The sequence below is a fragment of the Hoplias malabaricus genome, chromosome 11 (assembly GCF_029633855.1).
Source record: "Hoplias malabaricus isolate fHopMal1 chromosome 11, fHopMal1.hap1, whole genome shotgun sequence".
NCBI classification, from domain to species: Eukaryota; Metazoa; Chordata; class Actinopteri; order Characiformes; family Erythrinidae; genus Hoplias; species Hoplias malabaricus.
The window spans coordinates 3,958,459-3,971,847 of NC_089810.1; the positions used below are offsets into that span (position 1 = coordinate 3,958,459).

At 40.2% G+C, this 13,389-nt stretch overlaps 1 protein-coding gene across 1 annotated transcript; it reads right to left on the reverse strand.

Annotated features, from left to right (window-relative positions):
- Positions 1–1,873: 1,873 nt before the first annotated feature.
- Positions 1,874–9,078, reverse strand: LOC136710135 (E3 ubiquitin-protein ligase TRIM39-like). Its single transcript, XM_066685789.1, has 7 exons — positions 9,059–9,078; positions 8,460–8,915; positions 5,940–6,035; positions 5,623–5,853; positions 5,500–5,522; positions 5,296–5,414; positions 1,874–5,180 (listed from the first exon to the last, which is right to left on the reverse strand). The coding sequence occupies exons 2-7, from the start codon at positions 8,859–8,861 to the stop codon at positions 4,639–4,641; spliced, it is 1,413 nt and encodes a 470-aa protein (XP_066541886.1). The 5' UTR covers positions 8,862–8,915; positions 9,059–9,078; the 3' UTR covers positions 1,874–4,638.
- Between the last annotated feature and the right edge of the window lie 4,311 nt (positions 9,079–13,389).

A 13,389-nucleotide genomic window follows, 5' to 3' on the forward strand; every position in this document is an offset into this window, starting at 1 on the left:
TTAATGAATTACGCTCATTGACCCGCTGTAGGTTCTTGACTCTGAATTGAATCTGAACTAAAAGCAATAATTCAGTACAAGAAAAGTGCACACACAAATAACCAAGGACTGGTTTTATCACACAACTGGTTTATTAACTGTAATATCAAATAATGAATATTGATTAAACATTCATATAATGAAATGGATTACAGTGATACATGAGGGAGCAGGGAGATTAATATATGAGGGAATTTCTCTATGATAATTACCCTAAACTCTAGAAAGGCTATGTTTATCCAGCAATGCATTCAGCACCAATCTCCTGAGCAATGAAAGAAATGAAACCATGTGACCTTACGTATCCCTGGAGATGGAGTGGAGATAGCTGGGAGTGTGTCACTGACGCGCAGGGCTTTCCGCCGTAGGGCTTTCTGGTGCATTGCAGCAGCGGCAGTTCCTCTTCCCCCATTTGTCCAGAGACACGGTCTTAGATACTGAGACCACTCCCTTGGAGCTGATGGGGTTGTGAAGGTCTCTGTGGGGACTCCCCATCGTCACTGATCTGCTCCTTGTGAGAGACACGTCAATGCAGGTCTCTCCTGGGCCTTTGCTCAGAAGATCATTCTGAAGGAGCATGTGGCCTTCTTCTTTGTCACTGATCCTGATCTTGTCACCACTTTGAGGGTCAGAGGTCTGAGGTCTCTTTCATGCTCTGGACGTGGCATTGAGCTTTTCTGGATTTAAACTATAGCTTTCTTCAACTATAGCTTTTCTACTAGAAATAAACATAACACTTCAGGATGGAGTTTCTGGGCTCTCTTAGCTGAGCTTCCGGGCTGGAAGCAGATTCACCCTCCTCCTTCATTCAACCCCTCCTCTTTCCTTCTCTCTCTACATTTTCTTTCCCTGCTCTGGGTTTGCTCTCTCTGGACCCTGCTTGAGTCCATGACTGTTTAAGAGAGAGCCATAAGAGAGTCTGGAAAGCTTCAGAAGAAGCCTGAAGAGAGATGAAGAGCTGAACTCTGAACTGAGGACTCTCCCTTAACTGAGAATTCTCCCTGAACACTAACTGAGTCTAACTGACTGAACTGACTGAAAAAAACTTGCTTCTCCATTTCTTCTTGTTCTTTTCTTCTTGTTTTGTTCTTCCTGTTCTGTGTGAGTTTTTTCACACCACTGATTTTTAACCAGATTTCAGGAAACCCACCTTGATTGTCTGATTGGTCCTCAGGGATTGAGGATTGGAGCATCTCTTGCTCCTGATTGGATGTTTCCTGCACCCAATTTATGACACTTGACAAGACAAGGACTTAAGGAAGGTTCCTGTTGAATGAATATCCAAGAATTCTGAATCATACTTTTACATTATAAAAGATTAGATGTTAACACAGAGTAATATCATTCAGATAAAAACATGTTTTACATAATTCTTAACCAAATAACACACAGAGTATGTGGCTACCTTGGTTCCTACATAAGTTCAAATAAAAAGGTGATTTTAAACACATGTAAATTAATTCCACCTGTTTTGATCGTCTAAATGGAGTTCATTTCACACAGTCGTACACATATGGAACTTCTTCACCAGGAACACTTAGAAATTAAGGAATGTGTGATTCCTTTAGTTTTGACAGAAGTGTGAGAGGACATTTACTGAAAGTGGAATATTAGGTGACTCTGTGTGTCTCTGTCACGGCAGTGCAGGGAGGACGAGGAGACAGACGTAAACGCAAGGAAGTTTTATTAAACATAGATAGAATCAAAATAAACACGGGTAGATACACAGAAACTAGACAAGACTAAACTATGAATTAACCAAAGACAGAAAGGAGACAGCCATGAACTGGGGTAGACATGTGAGACACACAAAAAGGAGTAACACACATCTACTCACACAACACCAGACAAGGGAGCACTGAAACAAAGGGACTATATAGGAAGGCAAACGAGGAACACCTGAAGACAATAATGAGACAGAGGCAGGACTAAGGTGGGGCTAAGGCGGAGACAGGAACAACAACAAAACAAAGCCATGTGCAGAGAAAACAGACATGACAAGACGAGGGCGTTACAGTCTCTTTGCATTCAATAGAGGAGACCTTGTGCCATATAAAGGGCCCTGGAGTGTGCTTTACGACTCTTCTCTGGGTGTTATCTCAAATTCCCATCTAGGCTGGTGTGATGAGAAGAGTGACTGATAGTGAAAAGAGGCCTTTCAGCAAATTAAGTCCCAAAAAGTCAAACTTCTTCTTAGAAATTAACACACATTCATCATACCATGCTACACCCTTTATAGGCATTTAAAGCAGATATTCAGAATCTACAACACAAAGGCCTTATGACAAGCTCTGATTGGTGCCTTCACTGATTCACACTGTGGTCCTGCCCCAAATCATACACTTACACAACTCAAACTCATTAGTGCACACTTCTTCTGGGTGCCACTGTACCCTCACTGTTAAAGGGGTCATCTGTAATTTGACACTTTCACCTTATTCCAGTCGTTAAGATGTAAACAGTAATGTAGAGGGGTTCTGTGTGAATGGTGCAGTGTAGAGAAATCCAGCAGGAAAACTTTACTGAGGAGGTGATAGGAACCAGGCGTCTGGATGTTTACAGAGTAAATGTAGCTGATTTACAGAACAAACTGAGATACAGTAGTGAACTGACACTTGAGTCACAGTTTACTGTGGGAATGACTTGTTACACTCCAGTAAACCACTGACGCTTTCAGACTGTAATTTACACATTCACCACTTCATAACTTTCATATTGTATAAGATTTAATACAAGATGAAGGTACCATATGAAAGCTGGGACTGTCCTCTCTCCACTGGAGTGGTGTAATTAACACTAATGAGGAATCTGTCTCAAAAACACCATGTGCTCAATAATAAAAGAAAGAAATATGAAAGAATATGGACATTGTTCATTTGTAGAAATAATATAAAGAATAAATGATGCAGTAAATGAAAGGCCAGGTCTCAGGATTATGAATTGGTGAAGGGTTAAACAGTCAAGTGTTCAGATTTCTATTCACTGGATGAAATATAACCATTGATTTCTAAATTGAAATAAATATTTTTCACTTGAACTAAAACATGTCTGTGGTTATAGAGGTTGTATAAACCAGGCATCACTGAATTCCTGAGATTCTCCTGAAATTAACAAGCCCTTATTGTCTGTCTACAATCTTCCTGTCAAATATAATTCACAATATTTATCAGTAATTAAATAAACCTATAAATGTGGATCTTATTTGGACAGAGCCTCAACCAAAAGTAAATGACATAAATCATGCGATACCTTACATCGGCCACAAGAGGCAGTCTAAGCTTTAATTTAGCGCCTTATTCAAAGTAATGGAGCACTGTTTGACACCATTTTTAACCCTTTGGGGACTTATTTCCACAATTTTACAAAGAGGACCAATAGTTACACACCTAGTGAGTCCATTATTGCTTTTCAGAACCTAATATCACCCAATACGCCTCGTCACGTCCCAAACATAATCCATTCAATGTGTATTTGTAGTAATTCATAAAACATAGTGTTTATTTAACTAAAAAACACTGGGAAATTCCCAAAAGAACACTTTGAGACCCCACTGTGATCCTATATTTAAACCTGAATAAATATCAAATAAATAAAGCTGGAAAACTCAAAGCCTTTTCTGGTGAAGGTTTACATTTAGAAATCCACATCTGAGCCACAAACTGGATCCAGACGATGTCTCTACTGTCACATGAAGTGTAGAAAATTACCTTTAAATGTCTTTGGCGTTGAGGAGTAAATTGGAAGCTTATGGAAACATTGTTATGATCAAAAACCAAATATTTTTCTACTTTAAAGTGTTTTTTTAGAAAAAACACCAACTTTCTTCATTGATTCAGAGCAGTTAGAAAGTAATAATCATTCAAATGTGGCTGTGTAAGTTCAGACAGAAATTCAGAAAATGACCCCCAGTAGCTTTATTAAGCTGTTCCCAGGTCAGTTGTTCCTACCCATTAAACATCTTCTACACAGTCCTCACTTTATTGTGAAGGATGTCAGCAGCAGGGCCCTGTGTCTATTTCTCCCTGAGAGGGTTTGTGAAATCCTTTCCATGGTCCAGGGTTATTTCAACAGGAAGATGCCAGGGTTCTCCACGTGCTCCGACAGCGTGTCTTCATAGACACAGAGTGTGTGAGTGTGAGCGGCCTGTGACTGAGAATAAACTCCATTGATGTGTTTGAGAATAAAAAGGAGTTCTGCAGGAGAGGGAGAGGGTATTTGTAGGTGTGTTTCACACTGGATTACTCCCAGAGGTGATGACAGTGCTGTTTTTAGAAACTGTAGAATCTGCCGTTTCTAACGATGTGTGGATTACACCGATGTGTTCAGACATTCCTGAGTTATAAAGCTGAGAAGACGAGGTGTGCTTTTACCCACAAAATGCAGGACTCAGGGTCGTCTCTGGTGCGTCGACTTCAAGTGAAACTCCAAGGATGGAGTAAAAAGAAATCCACACTCACTGATCACACACTCCACAGATTTATTTCTCTTTATTTAACAAAGTAACTGAGAAGCTCAGACAGAAACTGCACAGTGTTCGGGGCGTAGTCTTCGTCACAGCATTGATTTCAGCTGCTGCTGTGTTTCTTTAATGAAGTGACTCTAACTGAACTGATTCAGTCTGACAGAGCTCTGCACTGGGAGCACCTTCAGAAGAGACTCTTTACTGTGAACACCAAAGAACGGCAGAAGAGTCTCAGTGAATGTGTGTGTGAAAGTGTGTAAGTGTGTGTTAGTGAGAGGATCAGAGAATGAGAGTTTTCCTCCGTCCCAGTCCAGCTTCACTCTGACCCTCTGGACCTTTTGTGACACTGAGAAGTTGGTGCGTTTATGCGGTGTTGACCGAGCTTTGTATTCACCACAGTAATACCCCACATACCACAGTCCACTCCTGAGGTATATTTCGCCCTTCCTCTGAGCTGACTCTGTCATCACTCCCACATCCCACTTCTTATTGTTTCCAACGTCAACCTCCCAGCAGCGTGTTCCTGAGTTTAACCCCTCAGAGCCCAGGACACACCAATATTTATCAAATCTCTCTGGAAGATCAGGGAGCTGCTGTTTCTCACTGGATCTCACACTGGTCAGATCATCAGACACAATGAGAGCAGGATGAGCAGTGTTGGGGTCCAGAGTCACAGGAGCTGGAGAAAACACACACACACATACATACACAGTATTTACATATAATTGAACACACACACACACACAGTATTTACATATTATTAAACACACACACACACACACAGTGAGACTCACTAAAGCTGATGATCTCCTGCATCTTCTCCCAGACGGTGAACTTCAGGTTGCTCAGGTGGTTGCTCACATGGAGCAGTGCTCCTGAAAGCCTCTCTGGATCCTGCAGTGTGCACTGAGCTCTGGAAGAACATTCAGGAGTCAGTGCTGCTGTGGCTTTGAGTTCAGAACCACAGAAAAGAGAGAGACAGGAGACACAGCACTCACCTCTCCAGAGTGGACTTGTACTTCTGTAAAACAATGAGGCCAGTGTGGGTCACTGTGGTCATTTTAATCAGAAAGAAATAGAGAATAATGTCTGTGGGCAAACCCTGACTAAAGTGTCCTCACCTGTAAGAAGGAGACGTCCTCAGCGCTCATCTGCTCTTCTACGGCTCTGACCGTGTCTGAAAGGGATGAGATCTCTCTGCTGATCTTCTCGATCTTCTCCTTCATCCTCTGACTATTCTGCTCCTCTTCCTCCCTCAGTGCAGCGATCCTAGCTGCCTCTTCATCTCGGAGAAACTGGTGGAGCTCCTCAAACTCCTCCTTAATCTGCCTCTCTGTGAGCCGAGCCTGAGTCTGGAGTCAAGGAGGAGATGGAGTGAGAGAGGATTGATGATGTGATGATGTTGACCATCGTAATCTCTGTAGTGTTTGATTCTCACCTTTATATGTTCTGCAGTCTGATCCCAGTTCAGTTTACACTCTTTAAACAGATCCAGTTTCTCCTGCAGGGGCTTCAGAGCAAACCTGAGTTCCTCCTGAAACACATCAACACACACTGGATAAAGACTGTGTTAATATTTCTCCATCAACAGGAATCAGTCGCTGTGAGACAGTGTTCACTGTGTGTTATTTTATCTCCAGATGATTTAAACAGACATTATGTGATCAAATCTCATTGATCAGAGTGATCAGCCCTTATTGATCAGAGCTGTGTAAATAAGAGCTCATATCTGACCACACTGATTTACACTGATTCTAAAAGTGTGTTCAGTCACTGGTCACTTTTAAGAACAAGGGCCATCATCCACAGAAAAGGGTGTGATATTAGTAGCTGTAAATTTACTGAAAGTCACTGTAAAGAAAACTCCTGACTCCATCTTCATAGTCTCTGCAGAACTGGAGCGGTAGAACCGCTAAAGCACAACATTCCTAAGATGTATTTGTTGGTTACAGTGTGTGAAGGAGAATGTGCCCTTACTCTCTTCCTGTTTAAACTCCTCAGGCTTTGGGTTCATATTTCAAATGGAAATAATCTGAATATAATCTGAACAGCACAATGTACCCCACTGTGTTATATCTACTACACTGTAATAACAGCTCTCTCACAGAAATAGATCTTCAGGTGGACTCATGAACTTCATGGTGTAGTAATAAAGAGAAGTGAGCAATAAAACACAAGAGGGAGTGGTAGACACAAGAGCACAGGCAGAGTGTTGAAGATCAGTCACTGGCGCCACTGTTTACTGTTAGGTTTAAGATGAAGGAAAATACAATAGTTTTTAATCAACATTCTGCAAAGTAAAAGAGTTCCTCCTCAGCTTTTGAAAGAGAGCAGTGGGGAAACATAAAAAAGCCACTCCTTGTTTTTATTTCTATGTGATTTTCTCGTTTCCAAATCAGAAAGGTTCCCTGCACACTAGCGCTGGGCGTATGATCAAAACTCTATATCACAGTATGATTCAATATTATATCGGTGTCACGGTATTTGACGTGTTTTCCCCTGTTCATGACGTGTTAACCTCATTGATTGTGAGAGGAATTTCTGCAGTAGAGTGGTTAAGAGCACCCTACTCCACCGTCATGAGAATTGTACATTGTACAAAATAAACATTTCCACATTAGTTTTACATGTAATACAGGTTTGTACGGCCCCACAGTCATCATCAGTTTTCAGAGGGTGGCACTAAATTAGTGAAGGATCCTGTGGCAGGAGAGTTACAGTGAAAATGTAGAACCTTTTATTGAACACATTTTTCAGACTACTTCAAAACTATAGGCTAATGTTCACAACTTCTGTAACCAGCTTCACTCTGTTAATGTTATCAACCTCTCACCAGTTTATTGTTGTTTTATAAACTTTACCTTCATTAATTTACCACATTTTTAAACAAATAAGAGGTATTTAGATATAAAGTAGCCAGGGCTTGTCAATGGTTGTATTGCACTGAAGAAGTCCCAAATATCTTCATTAAATAACAATATTTAAACAAATAAATAATAACAATAATCATAAATAGCAACAATGTACAACTCCCAGGATTAACACCACTACTGATACTTCAGCTCCACAGCAGTAAGTAAGTGTTTGTTTGGTCCACGTCTGATCTTTTAAACCCAGAGCATCTCCAGACAACAGACACGGCTCCTTTTTTCTGTAAAAGTTCTTCTGGGTCATTATCTACTGCTTCAACGTCTGGTACAACTTCTGGTTCAGAACTTCCCCTGTCCTTTTCACCGCGATCAACAACTGCACTAACACTAGCGCTCTGTTCCATAGGTGTTTAGTCGTGCAGCAATGAAAAATGTCCCCTGTGAAACATTTTACCACCGCGCTGTGTTCTGGACATGGTTAGGCTTTTTAAAGCGGTTTGGCCTCTATATGAAACATTCATATCATCACAAAAATAAAAACGGTTTTCAGTGTGAACCAGTGTACCGCCCAGCACAGCTACACACTCACTCTCCTCTGTGCTCTTTCTTGAGCTCCACACGTTGATGGATGTTGTCATGGTTTGTGTTCAAGTAGCTACTATCCTTTGGTACCAGGTGGGAACAGATAAATCTGGTTCTGAAACCTGTGCATTTTGATTGTGATACTCAGAACCTCTTAAAATGAGGAGTGTGAACTTGAACCCAGTGAGTTACAGGTTTGTGGAAAGGGGCGATCAGTCCCCCCCCCCCCACACACACCACCACCACCTCTTTATAGTAAACAGAAAGTAATAATAATCTGTCCTCAGAAGTGTGGAATAATCACAGTAGAACACTAGGGGTTTGCGCTGTAACATGAGACATTGGCTCTGATGAGTGATATTCACCTCAGGGCTATGACCACAGTGCACCAGCTTCAATATCTCACATTATAGCACTCCCTCTCATGTGTTGTTTAATAACACACTCTTATGAACAATAACCGGACTTTTCATGTTCAAATCCATTCATGTACACAGTGTATTTACCTTGCAGTCTGTAACAGCTTCATCCACGGGGCAGAGCTTGTGATTGGTGTGTTTTCTGGATTTCTCACACACCACACACACCGGCTGCTGATCGTCCAGACAGAAGAGTTTGAGCTTCTCACTGTGCAGACTGCAGAGTGTTTCAGACCCTGCTGCAGCTCTCTGACTTCTCTCCTGTAAATAACTCTCACACAGGTTCTTTAAAGCCAGGTTTAGAGGAGGATTATCCAGTGAAGATCTTCTTCTACAAACTGGACACTCTCTGGATCCTTTGGTTTCCCAGAACCTCTGCAGACAGACTTTACACACACTGTGACTACAGAGCAGAACAACAGGATCCTTGAAGATATCATAGCACACAGGACACGAAAAATCCTCCTCTGAGAAAGGTTTGGAAGCCATTTTCTTCAGCTGTGGTTCCTTCCAGTCAGAACTCTCACTCTTTCACTTTCAGTTCTGTGGAAATAACCCCACTCTGAGTTCAGATGAGTTTGAGGTTAAACAGGAGTCTTTCCAGCTGCAGTTAGTCACCAGTTTGTTTCAGAACTGAAAATGTGCCTCAGAATTCTCCATAAAGCTCTTTATAAAACAAGACTCACCCCAGCACAGTGTAGTCTGTCTGTACAGGACGGGAGACGCCTCACACTCAGTACTTCCTCAGTAGGAGGAGCTTTACACAAGGAAGATCATCACTGACTACTGATCACATTCATCTCACACACAACAGGAAACACAGGAGTTTCATCAGGGCTTTAACAGGTGTCCTGTTATTATAGCAGCACACAAGGAATTTTAATGTAAATATACAGCGGAGTAAAGGTGAGCAGGGAAAGAATCTAAACTCCTGCTGTGTTGTGCTGTTCTCACCCCTTCATTCACTGCACTGTAAAAATGTTGGCCCCCACTTTGTTTGTTTTGCCTTTTCCCAAGAGAAAGTGACCACCCACAAAGATCTGTGTGATGGCTGATTCCATTACACAATCCATATATGTCAAAGTCCATATAGTCCTCCACAGAGAAAAAACACATCCTTTTGTTTGGAGACAGCCCTGGCTCTGGAATTGTGGGAAAAAAAATAAGGCTCTTGGTCCTAAGTATGTCAGGCTTTTCTCTGTGGGTCACTGGCTGAGCCACAAGAAGCGGCATCTGGAGGCACTTGAAGAGTGGAGAGACTCTGCATGTTGAAAATCATGTAAAGAGATGAGGATGTTGCTCTATTCCTGCTCCATATGTGGTTAAGTGCTGCTGAAAACCTCCAGCATTAAACTCTTTTTTCTTCTGCTCCATGTGTAACTTCATGAGCTCTGCTCTCCTGCTGAATGCCTCCTCTCCCCCGCTGGTGTGTGGTGTGATGGTGGACTGTGAAAACCAGCTCTCACTGGTGCTTCTCTTTCTCTTCTCTTCAGGTAAATCCCTGCTTCACTCTCTACTGTGTGGTGAGCTGGCGGACTGGGAGAGCAGACATGAGACATGAGTGTAGCTTCTTAATCAGATTTCAATTTCAACCTTACATGGTGCTTTATATTAAACACATTCCATTGCTGTATGTTTTTCCACATCCTCTAAGTAAGAGTTCACAATCCTTTGGGGGTGTTTATCAAAATTCTATTAATAGAATTCAGACTTTTCAAAACACTTTCAAACTGAACATAACTGTGATGTGGGAGAATACCTGGAATGAGATGAAAATATCAAACCAGGATGTTAAATTGTTTATGAATCGTAATTTTAAAAATTGTAAACACACGGGTGAGGAGAGGGCGCTGACAGGTAGTTGGTGTAGCGTTGAGATGATGAAAGCCCTTGGTTCATTAATTCTTGAAAGTTTTTATTAAAAAATTATTTTCCTTCGTCAGCTCCTGATTTGTTCCGTAATACACGTACCCAAGCACATTTAGATAAAATATCTATACAAGTTAACATAAATTTCATATTCTCATTATTCTCTGATAAACTAATCATATCACTAAATCATTGCTCATCCATGTTTTTCACAAAAACTCAGAAACAGAAACAGGTTTATGGAGAGTGTATGCATCCTGTGCTGCTAATGAAGTTTTAATTTCACCATCGTTTACCCGTTTACCAATTTTCTCAACAATAGCTCTTTGCAAACTCTCAACCCCTCCTTAAGACCCTGGGTCTGAGGGCGTGTAATAGATGTGCCTCATTAACTGCTTCGTCATATTTGTAATAATGAGTCAAATATGTGTGAACTCAATATTTTATTGATTTATATTCAGAAACCTTGTGACCTAAAATAAGTGTTAGATAAATAATATACTTAGTTTAATAATTAAACAAAACACCACAGAGTCAAAGGTTTTATTTTCAAAACACACATGAATTAAATTTATATTATTACTTTTCAAAAATCACACATTGTTTAAGATACACGAAATAATGTTATTATTAGTTTTCAAAAAATCACCCACAATTGGTTAAATATTTTTAAATGAATAAAAAAACTTAGTTTTCAAAATCACAAACATTTGGTTACATTTAAAAAAATAATAATAATAAAAAATAAAATAAAATAAAAAATACATACATAAAATAAATGTATAATTAAAAAATTAAATTAAATAAAAATTAAAAATTTCAGAGGTGTTACTTGCTCAGTGTAAACTGTTGGTGCTTTGTCCTTGATCTCTTTCAGAGCAGCTGTAATATTCATCTCGTTTTGCAAATCACACACAATCGATTCAAACGACCCCAACAATTTTTCTAAAGATGGGAGATGTATGTACCCACAGAGATGCAATACTCTCGCTAAGAGAAATTTAAGACACGGGCGATAGAGTTTCTTGAGAAGCCTTTTAGCGTTGACATGTAGGTAAAATTCTTCCGGATCGTAGAGGCATGAATGCTGGTGTTGCGGTGGGTGGTCAACGACACAGCCTCTACGTTCACCATATTTGGAAAGGAGCAAGAACCATATAGATCAGGGTCCTAGCCAGGAGGGGGAGAGAGAATTTTGAGCGCTGAATTGAACACTCCTCTCACGGGATCCTTAAGAACCCGTAAGACACAGTTTCTGTAAATAAAGATGTATTTACACCTTTAACCGTGTCTGCGGAGATTCTTTTCCATCACCTGTCTTCACAACACAGCAAAGTTTATCAACAAAGATGGCGACGAAGATGGGATGCTGAGTTGTGGCCTTCCTGCTTCAGACGGCTCCTGCATTCGAACTCCCGCTTAAAGCCGGCAAATAGAAGGTGAGATTTTCACAAATTTGAGCACTGGTTGGGTGTTTGGGCTGTCTGATGCAGAAAGAGTTGCACCGAGATAGACTCATTAGTGTATGCAGTGTTGTGTTGATGATGGTGTTGGATAAAGTTTCTCCATTCTAAATTTTTTACTAAAAGAGAAATGAAGAAAATAAAAGGGAATAATGAAGAAAAGAGTAAAAAGTAACGGATGTAATGGAAAAAGAAAAGGAAAGGAAAAGTTGAAGTATAAGTGTAGAATAGCTTAATTAGTAACGATGAGGTGAGCTGATGATGACATGCACGTTTGGGTAAACAGGGCCCTATTTTAGCTTAAAACTGTAAGACATTAATCACAGTCATTGCGTGAACGTAAGCTTTGAGTTATTGTGGAATTGGATTATATTGAAATAGTGAGAAGTCCTTTGCCCAGTGGCATTTGGTTAAAATTTATTTAAGGTTAAAAGGAAAAGGAATATAAGGGAATGGAATATAAGAGAAATAATATAAGAGGGTAAATAAAAAAAGGAAAAGAGACAATAGTGAGTTAAATAAAAAGAGGACGCCGCTGATTCGGATAAGCCCTCTGCTGTGGCCGGATTAGCCCGGCCATAAACCCTGAAAAATTCACTAGGTGATTTTTTTAGGTCAGTTTGATGAGAAACTGGAGGTGTGATACTGAGATTTAATTAGGGGTGTCCACTCGAAACACTGTTGACAAACACTGTATTGATGCTGCCTCTTTTTGAATTATTACATGTCATAAGGTAGCATAAATTAAAAATAAGGAAATAAGGAAATGAAAAAGGAATAAGGAATAAGGGCGGCAATGAAAAAGCATGCTGTTAATGTGTGAATGAGTCGACTATGAGAATTGTGTTGAAAGTGATGGGTGTGTGTAAGCGCTGTTTGGGGGATGTTGGATGCTGTGTATGTGTGTGTGTGCCAGCTGAATTTTTTGGGAGTATTAGGAGAAAGTGGGGGAATGATCAACTCCCCTCCCTTCTTTGGTCGTTCATGAGTGTGTGTGGGGAGAACTGGTCTCTCCCTTGCGCTGTAATGAGCCATAAATTGTCTGTGGGTGTGTTTAGAGAAAGGGGGGAAAGGACACCTCTGCCCAGAGAGTGTTAGAGAGAAAGAGTGTTTAGAGAAAGTGGGGAAATGTGATGAAGAATGAGAGATTTAGAAATTAATAGGGAAAATAAATTTGTAATGGTAAAAATTATGAGCTTCGTTCAAGGACAGTTATTTAAATGATTATGAACCTCAATAAAATGACGGGTTTGTTTATTTATGACAATGAGCCTGAACGGAAAAGACGTTTTTAAATTAAAAAATAAAAAGTAAAAATAAATGAGCTTTCTGGGAGACAGTAAATTAAAGAAGACAGTAGAAAATGAGCTCCAGAAAGACGTTTTTATGAGCTTTCTTGGAGACTATACATTAACAAAACTATAGACAATGAGCTCCAGAAAGACGTTTTTAGATGCTGAGAATAGGAAAAAGCAGAGTGAGGTGGTAAAGTTGGGTAATTAATAGGGTACATTGGGGAAACTGTAAGGTTTAATCATGGGAATTAAAGGTAAAATTGTTATTGGGGAAAAGGAGAAAATTTGAAATCTCCATATGGTGGCTTTTACTGGGAGAAAAAAAGAGATCACGGGTTTAAGTTCCTATCAATTTCGCTGAAGCTTTGAGATCTTACACTTTGATTGTTC